Source organism: Carettochelys insculpta, chromosome 2 (assembly GCF_033958435.1).
Source record: "Carettochelys insculpta isolate YL-2023 chromosome 2, ASM3395843v1, whole genome shotgun sequence".
NCBI classification, from domain to species: Eukaryota; Metazoa; Chordata; order Testudines; family Carettochelyidae; genus Carettochelys; species Carettochelys insculpta.
In genome coordinates this window covers 201,623,859-201,635,400 of record NC_134138.1, presented here as the reverse complement: position 1 = coordinate 201,635,400, position 11,542 = coordinate 201,623,859, and the positions used below count along the sequence as shown (strand labels likewise).

The window sequence follows — 11,542 nt, the reverse complement described above, 5'->3', positions numbered from 1 at the left end:
TTGTTTGTGTTGTAAGCACATCCAGTGAATTAAATAGCCAGCAACTTAAGGAAGACATTGTGCCTCCCCACAATAGAGCGAGCCTCGGGGGCTTCTGCAGTCCTGTGCAGCAACACACTATGAAATGGTGAAGGTCAATCAAAGGCAATCTCACCGGCCTTCAATTCTCTATGCAACACAGGGATTTAGACAGACAAGAATTTTGTAATTCAACTCAACACATGCCAAAAGCGGCTAAAATACTTTTTAACACAATACCTGGGGAGAGGGAGAGCAGTGGCACAAGGAGAAGAGAAAATACAAAAGGGCAACATCCACAAGCATTCAGCTGACCAGCTTTTCTGCAGTCATCCAGCACTGCACCGCACAGGTCAAGGGAAAAAGGCCAAATGTTTTTAATAAAGACAGAGGTGAAATGGAGGGATCCTGCAAATTGCCACATTAAAGCTTTCAACCAGTTTATCTTTGGTATCTAGGTCTTTGAGTCTCATTGGTTCTCACAGCCAAGTTACAAGTAATTCTCAGTGAGAAACAAACAAACACACAAAAACAAAAACACAAGCTTCCACAACAGATGGCTACCACAAAAACTGGGTCGCAAAAGCTAAAAGGGATCATTTGCTTTCCATCACAAATTCTGAAGAGCCGTATACAGTTTAATAACTGCTCTCTCAAGATTATCTCATGTTGGGTTTTTTGTTTTGTTTTGTTTTTTGTTTCTTTAAACACTCTCTCTTAAAATTAAGCCCAGCGGACACCCAATGCTGAGCACTTGCCTCTCGAGGGGTCAGCTGAAAGCAGCACAGTTCTGCTATCCTGTATAATTTAGGTTTCTCTTCTGTGTTAGAAGGATTCTTGTGATCTCACCGACTCCCTTGTCACTATCCACCTGTTAAGAATTCTCCTCATCTTCCTGAGCAGCTGCTGGTCATAAGCCTGGACAAGTGATCAGGATTTCGAAATCAAGAAATGAATTTCTAGGAGATGTTTTGGTCATAGGGAAAGCAGCAGATGCAAGTCAAAGTGCACCTTTAAAGTTCTCATTAATATAACGTTTATCCTTCAATATTTCAGGTTGTTTTGTATGTGGTGGCAGAGGGAAGAGATGAAATCTTTTCTCCTCTACCTGTGGTGAGGCACTTCAGCCTTCCAGTTAAATAACCTCTCCCAGTTCAAGACTCCTCTTACTGGAAAAAATAGCATAAAGCTCACACCACTGCAGGAGAAAACACTAATTTGATGCATGAACTCTTCAATTTCTGCAGAATGCAAAAGCTCTCCATCCCCCATGCCCATCTTTAAGGTTTGCCACTTATGATCCTATCCAGAAAGCAAGGCAGTTTCTTGAGAACTATCAACATCAATAGCTAAAATGTTAAGATGCAAGCTATTGAAACGCTGACTCTATTCCACTTGGGAATCAGTCACATGGCTTGGTAACTGAGCCCCCCCTTTCAAAATTTCAACTTCCCCTAGAGAAAAAAAAAAAAAAAAAGCATTTCTATCCCCATTGGAGCAAAGTTTGGCAGTTTGAGGTTAAAAATCTGACTAGTTTTGAGACAGTCTCAATTTTAAATGCAATTTTTACATATAGTTATGGAACGATGATACAGAGTTTTGCGGAGCTCGATTTTGCCCCATGCTGGTTCCCTTTCACTAGGAGTCATTTGGAATGCCTGTACATTTTTGTTTTTCAGACCTTTCAATTCAGGGAAATAGAGGAGGGAGAGAGAGAACGAACAGTTCAACTGACTTCATTGACTGATTTTGTCATTTTTTTTTTTTTTTTTTTTTTTTTTTAAAATATGGACTTCTCTGAAATGCACCCTGAATTTCCAAAGTTGTGCTTTGTACTTATTTTGGGGAAAATGTATTTGTCCAGAAAATCCTATTAATCTTTACTCCCTTAACGCCTTTATGGGAAGAAAACAAAAAAAACCCCCAACCACCATAGTCATTTCACACAAAACAAATTGTAACTCCAGGGTTCAATCTTCCCTGCTTTGATGCTCATTGTAACAGGCATCGATTAACACTAGCAGACCTACACACAGCAGAAGGAAGAATGGTACATTGGTTTTTAAAATGTCACTAATAATCAAAAGCTACAAAGAAATTATAGAATATGGACTACATTACAAAAATTCCTTTTTTTTTTTTTTTTTTGTTTAATGAGAACTACACTAAGTCACCAAAAATGATTTCCCCCCTGCAAGAAATTTGTGCATTTTCACAGGGGCTTTACTTTGTCCTGTAGGATTACTGCATTTTTCAAAACACAAACTTGCTTTCCAGACTAATGAATCCCGCCCGCTTGCACAAAAAGATCAAAGTCTTCTGGGAACAAGACGCTCTGGCGAACAGTAAATCAAACACACTGAGGTATAAAAAGGAGAACAGGAAAAAAAGTTCTCTGCTGCAGCAGCATTTAAAAAAAAAAAAAAAAAAAAACCTAACACCCCCCCCACCCCTCAAAACCACAGTATGATCAAGATGACAAATTCTTTAGAAATATCTAATGCTACTGATTCCCCCCTCCCCATTTAAAAAAAAAACAAAAAAAACGTAGAGCCTTTTTGGCTCAGTTGACAGAATTCACCACGCAATCACCTAATGTGCACACCAACAAGTTTGTGCATGATGCCCCATGTGGGGTAGAGGTAAAACTTACTGCAGGGGGAAGGAACCCAACGATAAATGAGGTAGATAGAATTTATAACTTTACAGGATCACTCCCTACAGAAAAAAGATAAGTACATTCATGTGTAAAAAATTAAAGATGAGGTAGGTTTGAATTAACGTTGTATTTTTTTGTTCTCTTAAAAGAATTTCCCTGAGACAGTTTCTTCCTAATTCAGATAAACGCAGATTAGAAGATGAGAATTCGATTGTTTCCGAAGTCAACCACAACTATCATGCCATCAGGGGTGACAGCTATACCTGAAGGACGGTCCATCTGACCAAAGCCACTTCCCTGAGTGCCAAATTTGCATAAAAAACTGCCATTTGACTCAAATATCTGCACTCGGTGGTTCCTAGAATCCGCCACAATGATGCGGCCCTCTTGATCCACAGCCACGCCTTGCGGGCGCAAGAACTGCCCATTGCTGGTGCCTTCTGACCCAAGGAAGCGTGCCGACTGGCAATCTGGATGGATGACTAGGAGACGATGGTTATTGAAGTCGGTCACTACCAGATGGCCTTCCTGGTTGAAAGTCACGCCTCTTGGAGAATCAAAGTGCTTCCAGAGCGCCCCTTCGAAGCCATATTTATTCAAAAACACACCATCAGGTCCAAACAGTTGAATCCGATGGTTCCTTGTGTCAGAGACCAGGATTTTGCCTTCGGCATTGACTGCCACATCCCACGGGTAATTGAATTGCCCATTCTTGGTTCCTTTTTCCCCAAATTTCAGAATGAACTGCCCATCAAATGTAAAGATCTGGATGCGATGATTATCCTTGTCAGCCACAACAATCCTACGCGAGATATCGCAGGCAACACCAGCAGGGCGATCAAACTGACCAGGCCTGGAGCCCAAGGTGCCAAACTTGTGGTGGAAGGTACCACAGGGCTTAAACACCTGAATACGGTTATTACTGCGATCGGCAACAATTATGTACCCTTCTTTGTCTACGCACACTCCCCAGGGGCGGCACAGTTTCCCATCATTGTCTCCCTCGCTGCCGAACGAAAGCCCTGGTAGTCCAATGCCAATGTAACTTCGCCCAGATTTTACCATGACCTTGAATGGACTATTCTCTACGTGCTGGTTGCACATCATGACTGAGACTAGATGCTCTCCCTCCAGCTGGGGTCTATAACTGACCAGGTAGGTTCCATTTTGCTGATCATTGACATCGGCACCGAACAGATTTCCGTCTGGGCCCATCACCACTGCAGAGATCATATCGCCCCCCGAGAGGCGTGGTTCACCATCGTGGTCATAGCCTATCACTGTGAAGGAGGCCACTTTGCCCTGTAGTGCACGTTTGAGACCTTCCCCAGTGGCTTTGGTCAGAGGAGCAAAAGCCCCACTGCTGACAAACCCCATTGATTTAATGGCCACATACAGAGCTTGATCAGGAGGAGTAAACATGACTCTGTCATCCTCCTGTGGCTGCAGAAGGCCTCTGACATTCTTCAGCTCCTGCACCTGAGCCAGCATGCGGTCCCGAGCCAGGAGAATATCCATGCTACGACCCTCCTCTAGGACCTGCTGAACCGCACTAATAGTGTTGTCCAATTTATTTAGATTCTGACGCAGCTTTTCAACTTGCAGGTAGAGGGACTTGGCTTTGACTTGACGAATCTTTTCCACCTGAAGAAAAACAAAACACCCCCATTACGTTTATATTAAAAGTCAGCTAGTAGTTCAGAAATCTATTTCTAGGGTTACTTTCCCCACAGAAGAAAAGAGCGTAGTTGCCACAAGGACATTAGGAGATTACGATTGCAAGGGGATGTTGTCTGCGAGACAACCTCTATGATGATGTGAGGAAAATATTGAGGAGAAATGTGGATTCTTATTGCAAAAATCAACCTCCTGAGAATCTCTGCTCCCTCCTCTGAAAAATATAGCTTTAATTAAAAGCAATACACACCATGGCCATGAAGTTTTGCTGCATCATTTTTAATGCTCTTTGAGATAACAATGTCTTTGCAGCCACCTCTTTTCCAGTCACTGGGAGCATTAAGTGTCTGGCATAATAGGATGCCTAGGCAGAGTGACTTTATAGGTTTTTTGCTTCAGTACTTTAGAAATCTAGTCAAGGTGTTGATGGCAAAAAACACACGTCTGGTCAAGTTAATGAAATGTGTAATCACTTCATCTTTTCAGACTGTACTCCACCATCCATTATGCAGGCAAGCAAACATTCAGAAATTTCAGTCAGCATGTTCATCCGGTCAATGTTTGCTCGACTGTTTAAGAGATGAAGGAAGAAATTCTGCAGTGGTGAATTGCGGCCATGTGTTATTAAACTTAGAGTGTGCAGCTTCTTCCAAGTGTGTTTTCAACATGGACATTTTTAAAGAGAGATGTTCATTCCTTTCTTAGAGCAGCTACCTATGGCCTAAATTTTCAAACGCGACTAGCAAGCTGCTAATCGGTTCTGAATATTTATGCCTAAAGTGCTACTTGTGTTTGGTCATTTCCTCCTTTAGCGATACCTTTCAAAAAACCCAAGCTATTTTGAAATTCAGTTTGAAAATTAATCTGAGTGTGTGATGCATGCGTGGAATCACACCCATACAAGGGAGTGCAGGGAAGTGCTCAGCAATATTCTCTGCCATTTTGTTTTTGTTTGGTGTTTTTAAATGGAGGAATAAGACTTCACAGCTCTATACTGTGCATGTTGCTATCAAAATGAGATTTGTTTTTTTCTTAACTAGAAACGTAAGAAAAGAACTTAGATCTAAGTTTTGGTCTTGACCACAGTGAGGCCTAATCATGGGTGAAGTGAGAGAGACAACTCAGAGGCAAGTTGAAAAAAAATAACTGTACCTCATAGGGTCCTAGCTGGTTTTTACAAATGTTTTGGGAAAACGTTACATTAATAGCTATTGATACATACCCATGCAGATGCTCAATAAGGGGTTTAAAGTTAAGTAGCCAATGAGAATATAGAACATGTTTAAATAAGGTAAAAAATATGGATTTAATGCTAATTAAGATGTTATGTTATACTGGATTAGAAAGCGAGTACTACACTGTTTCAATAGGCACACCCATCTATCAGAGAAAGGGACTGAGATGGATAGATCTTTTCACCTTGAAATGGGAGTATAAATGCAGAGAATGGTTTTATAGTGAAGCTCACACATTTAATAGAAAGTTATTAGTTGAGCAAATTCTTTAATTCTATCACTTGTGTCATTTACAATCCTACACTGGATTGCCTGTAACCATCCTGGAGACAAACCAAGGAGGAATGCAGGCACAAATTTTAAAACCCAAGGTTTCTGCGTAGTCCAGAAGCAGTAAGTTAGACTGGGGAGGAGAGGAGGAATCTCATGGAGCTCAGAACTCCTCAAAAAGAAACCCAATTCTACTCTCAATCTTAAAATAAAAAAAATAAAACAAAAAAAAACAAACAAACAAACCACACCTCACTGCTCTACAACCAGCTCCACACAATTTTGTATTTTTAAAGTGTACTGCACATGAGAGCACACTCACCATGCCAATCTGGACCAGGAAGCAACAAAAAGAAAATGGAAATGCAATTAGTCTGCACCCGCCCCTTATCACCTTGGAAGAAGCCATGAGATGAACCAAGAGCGCAGCACAGACCAAATGGATACCACTACTTTAGAAATCTCTGGCTCCACATGCATGGTGCCCGTGCACGACTCCTCAGTGGGATACAACCAAGTTTCAAAATTACCCTGTGACTCAGAAATCCTGAGTTTTGGCCAGCTCTCTTTTTGGTGCAGCAGGAACAAGGGCTGTTCCATTTCCTGTTCGTTCCTCTGTGACAGTGTGTTTTGCTTATTAAAAGGGCACATTCTGCATCCAACAGAGAGAGTATCTGTTATGAGACAGATTTTCTTTCCCCCCTTCCCGATCTGCGTTGAAATCCTCAACCTGATTTTAAAACTGATAACCTGAAATGTAAATACCTCTCAAAATACAACTCAGCACAAGGGTATCAATCTGGCCCGATTATAATTTAAAGACAGGCCAGATTCCCTCTTAAGGCTCAATTGTGAGTAACCCAGCCAAATACATATCCCAACTGAAAAATTTTTTTTACCTTCCATAGCAGCTCACATTCCCGTTCTTCCAGGGCCTTCTTATGTCGAGATGTCATAGCTTTAACTTCAGACTGCACCACCTTTGCTTTCATTTCAACCTGCTCTGCCACAGCCTGGGCCTGTTCGATACTCAGCTGAAGAAACAAGACGCATGGGTAGTTAGTCAAACCAATTTAAATTGCATGAGGTGATGGCTCTTATATTAAACCCACTGGCTCCAGCATGGGTCAAACATCCCTCTTAATGCTGCTGTAGGGCAAAGTTCAAGGCAGTGGACGGCAGGTCACTTTTCTCAGTGCACACCAGTTTCACATACTAGAGGCCAGAATTTATAGAAAACTCACTAGACAGGAGCAAATTCTTCCCCAAGACGGCCTGTGCAATCCTGCTGGTAAAGTGGAGATCCACAGGGTTCAAGCAGACCTACATTCAGGTTCAGTATGCACACGCTGAGTACGTCCCAGAGCAAACCGACGTTCTTTGGACATGCTGAGAACCAAACATTATCCTATCCCCAAGCTTTTAGACTTGCAATATATTTGCTACAGGATATAAATCACCTCTATTAAGATGTCTGTTTTACAGTAATACAGAGGTGTCCAAACTGTGAGGCATACCCCCAAGGGGGCAGTGGAGGGTGGGTGGTTGGCCCAGGCTAGTCCCCATGGGAACAGGGAGTGAGGGCCACCTCTCCTCCCAGCTCTGTTTCAGTCCTACCCCATTTCCCAGCATTCACCTCCAGCTTCGAAACAGCTCCACTCCCAGCCCTGCACGAGCCCCCAGACTTGTCTGGAGGAGAGTTGTTGGCCCCCAAGGGGTGTATGGACAGGTAAGTGGGGGGCAGGTGGTCCTGAACCTTAAGTTTTGAAACCACTGCACTTATGCATGCCCTTTCTAGGCAACATGTGACTTACTGAAATAAATCAACTTGATAGAGAAAGGAGTGCTGGTACATGAAAGGAAAATGGAGCCTACTGGCACTTTAAAACTGCAGAGACGAGCAAGTCTGGAGAGAGATTGAAACTTCAAGTCCTCTAGACACCCACGTAGTTGATTTTTCTGTTTTACATATGCCCGAGCAGCCCCATCCCCAGTCACTCAGCCCAGCCAGAGCAGCCCCAGTCTCCCCGCAGGAGTAGCCTCCCTAGCCCCACACCACGGACAGGGTTTGCTCCGGCACCTCCCCAACCATCATGGCCGGGGATGGGGGGAGGTTGCCCTACTCACTACCAGTTAACCATAACTGTTAAGCCTAATTTGTGTAGAGTAAGGCTTACCAGTTAACCAGCTAAACATTAACATCTTTATCTGGGAGCCCCCAAGAGAGAGAAAAATATTCAGACAAGCAACGCCTAAAAGTTATTGTAACAAACGAGAAAATAGTGTTTTACTCTATATCTTTGGCAGCATTTTGTTATCCATTTCTGTCTCCCCCTAATACAGCAGGCCAATTGTTTCTCCCGGATTGTCACATTCCCCTTTTGGTGTGTGAAAGACAATACTGTATCTTTAAAATAATCAGAAGCCATAAAAATTGGCAGGGCAAGCTGAAGGCTTCTGTAGTACCTGAGAAACACCACTAAAATCCCAAGCAAGATAATTTAACTAGATTAAATTAAAAAGTAAGCCTCAAACAATTAACTCTCGCAGATACCACCTGAACCCACCCCAGAGATGTAACAGAGAGGGAGCCATGTTAGTCTATATACTATAAAACAAAACAAAAACAAAAACAAAAAAAGCAGTCAAGTAGCACTTTAAAGACTAACACAATAATTTATTAGGCGAGCTTTTATTAGGTGACAGACCCACCCCAGAGATGTTAACTACCCAATTTTACAGATAGGTAATGAATTGTAATAGCTAAAAGAATTGCCTGAAGTCTGACCGAGAAGCTGTACCTACAACAGGAAAAGTTAGGAGCCATGAGTCTGTGCCGTCAAAGTAACACATACACAAGGCCTGAAATAGACCCAGAAGTTCCTAAGTTACAAGTCTGCATTTTAAAAACACAAACTTTGGGAAGGGTGGGGCTGAGCCTATTGTTTGGCTGGAGACAGTTTTCTGCAAAGCTGGTTTACTCGGCAGCAACATCTCTGTTTGCATGATAATAGCAGGAGGTTTGCAATGGAAGAATAACTAAAGGAGAGCTTAACATTTGCAAAATATTGCAACTGAAGGAAAGAGATTTTGAGACAGTCCTCCTAAGCTCACAATTTCTTCCGATTGTAGAGAAGGAAGTGTTTTTTTTTGAGTGAGAATAAAATATTTCAGTCTGATGCAGATAAAGGGCCTGGTGTATGGTCAGAAAACAGCCACTGCTGAACTATACAGAGAAACATGCATTGTTCTGTCAAAGGGCTAGGTCCACCTTAGGCTTTGTTTAAAAATAAGCGAATGCCTACTAGGCACGTCTCACGTGACTGGATTTTTATATTGGATATGGAAGCCACTTTATGCGCCCAGTGTATCTGTTGGCACCAAATATTGTGCAGGAGAGCCTGTGAGGTGCCTAATGAAAGCTGATGATGCCCTGAATCTACGTATGCTACTTATATGTCTGTGCCATTTTTGTAGGTAGAGTTATAGGTCTTCGCTCCATAGCTGTATTAGAAATGTGTTAGTGCTAAGAGTCACAACAGGAGGTGTCTCTCCACCCCAGCAGGATGAATGGACTAAGACAAAGGCTCAGACAGCCAATACACAAAGGAATGTGGGACTTTTCTGCTGGAATGCATTCAATGGCAAAGTCCCACAACAGCAGGGTGACCAGTAGGGGACAGTCCCGCATTGGAACACCAAAAAGGCATCCTGACTTTATTTATTTTTTGGGGTGGGGTGGGGGGAGAGTGATTCATTGTCCCTTATTTGCCCCACCCAAGCCTCGGGGAAGCAGAAAGAGCGTGGGCAGCTTCTCCCTCCTTCCGGGCTTCCCAGGGCTTGGAGGAGCCACCCCTCCCCCCCCCCAAAATCTCCCTGTCCCGTATTTGGGACAGGGAGATATGGTCGCTCTACCCAACAGCCTACCTGAGTCATATAATTCAGACTCTCCAATGCCTGATGGGAGGGAGAAAGGGTTTTTTCTCTCCACAGGAGAAAACTACAAAATGGGCTCAGCAGCACTCAGTAACTAAGACTACGTAACCTGGAATCATATCCCTGATGGGGTGTACTTTCAGAGACTTTCAAGAATCAGTATAATACAATATCGCTGCCCTGCATCCATAGCTGCAATTGAGGTATGTAAAGTATCACTTTTACATACAGGGTTAGAGAGAAACATTTGTTAAAGTGTGGCTTGCTTTTATTTAAAAAAAAAGTTCATTTAAAAAAAATAAAATTCAATCTCTCACAAACTGAAGGTCACACAAGCATCTATATAGCACAGCTTTTCCTTGGGGGTGCAGAGATAGAAAGCACAGAAGGCAATTTCCTCTTATCTGTGAAGGACTGCTCAATTTCACAAATGAGAACTAAATTCCTTTTCGAAGGCATAGAAGGCACAATACTAGGATTGTATGGTTTGGAGCTCTTGTTTCGGTATCTGAAGAGAAATGCAATGGTGAGACACAACAGAGAGAGAGCGCGTTGTAAATGGCTGTCTGGCTAGTAAGGGCTTCAAATTAGGTTTTGAATCTTGTGATAGAGGTCATTGGATGGCTTTGGTAGGGAATATAGAATTTAATTATAGAATGTTGTGACATCATCTTATACCAAATTTATGAATATTTTGTGTTGTAGAGGTTCAACCTCTGACACTTTCATCCAGCAGCCTCTAATCGGGCATAATTTTAGTTAGCTCAAAGACAACTTCTCACAGGTGTGGCCAAGTTTCCATCAGTCCCACAAACATTGTTTACAGCCACCAGCCCTGGCTCTCAGTGTTCTGTGCTGATAGTTAGCTGTTATTTACCCCAGAATGTCTTCTAAGAGCCAAGTAAACAGTGGAAAGTGTTGGTAATGCTGTCCAACAATTTGACCTCCCATGCTCTGAAAAGATCAGGTCCAAAGGGTGCCAGACTAGAGAAGTTCAACCTGTAGGAACAGTGGCAATTTCACGTCTTGGATAGTTAGGTCAAAGAACAGCAGTCTACGAGAAAGAACCAGGAAGGTGGCAGCAGTCCACTTCTAATCCTGTAATCAGTATGTAAGCTCTCTCCCAGAAGCAACAGAGAGCTCCCCTTCAAAGAAAGGGCTGGAATGTTTGAGTTACAGGGGAGGGTGCAAATTCTTCTTCTTAGGAGTCTGCTTCACACAGCCTTCCAAAAGGCTGCTGAGAAATAAAGAGCAAGTTCAGATGCAAGAAGCATGGCCAACTGAAAAACACCTTAGAAAAGGAGTCCAGTTTTACATTTAAACAAAAACCAATCAGAATAGGGAGGATCTGTAAGTAAGTTATGGAGGCAGATTTGGCTGGATTTTCAGCAGGAGGGACATTCCACTCATTGTTATTAAACCTGATACAAGTACATAACCTTGTATAAAAACTGCATTTTGAGACTGATCAGCAGAAAATAAATTCAGTGCTAGTATGAGGTATAGAAAATGAATTGCTCATCTTCTACCTCACTGATGATTAGCCAAGTAATCTAAATACATTCATCAGATTCCTGTGCTGCAGTGAAAAGATGTGTCTGAAATTGATCTGGAGCCTCATCAAGTACAGCAGAAGGTTTTCTCTCATTGTGAAAACAGTCACTTTTACACTGCTAGGAGCCTATTGAGTTTTTAATGAATCTTTGTGTTTTCTTCTAGCAAGTTACCTTTTATCAAGATAGTCAAG

General features: G+C 42.3%; 1 protein-coding gene across 1 annotated transcript in view; it reads right to left on the bottom strand.

Annotated features, from left to right (window-relative positions):
• Positions 1-2,682: 2,682 nt before the first annotated feature.
• The window catches only part of TRIM71 (tripartite motif containing 71), a 78,142-nt gene continuing 69,282 nt past the window's right edge, over positions 2,683-11,542 (bottom strand). Inside the window, exons 3-4 of the mRNA XM_074986123.1 lie at positions 6,759-6,893; positions 2,683-4,321 (exon numbers count right to left, since the gene is read on the bottom strand). Coding sequence (XP_074842224.1) covers positions 2,870-4,321; positions 6,759-6,893 — 1,587 coding nt within the window. The 3' untranslated portion in view covers positions 2,683-2,869. The remainder of the gene's footprint in view (positions 4,322-6,758; positions 6,894-11,542) is intronic.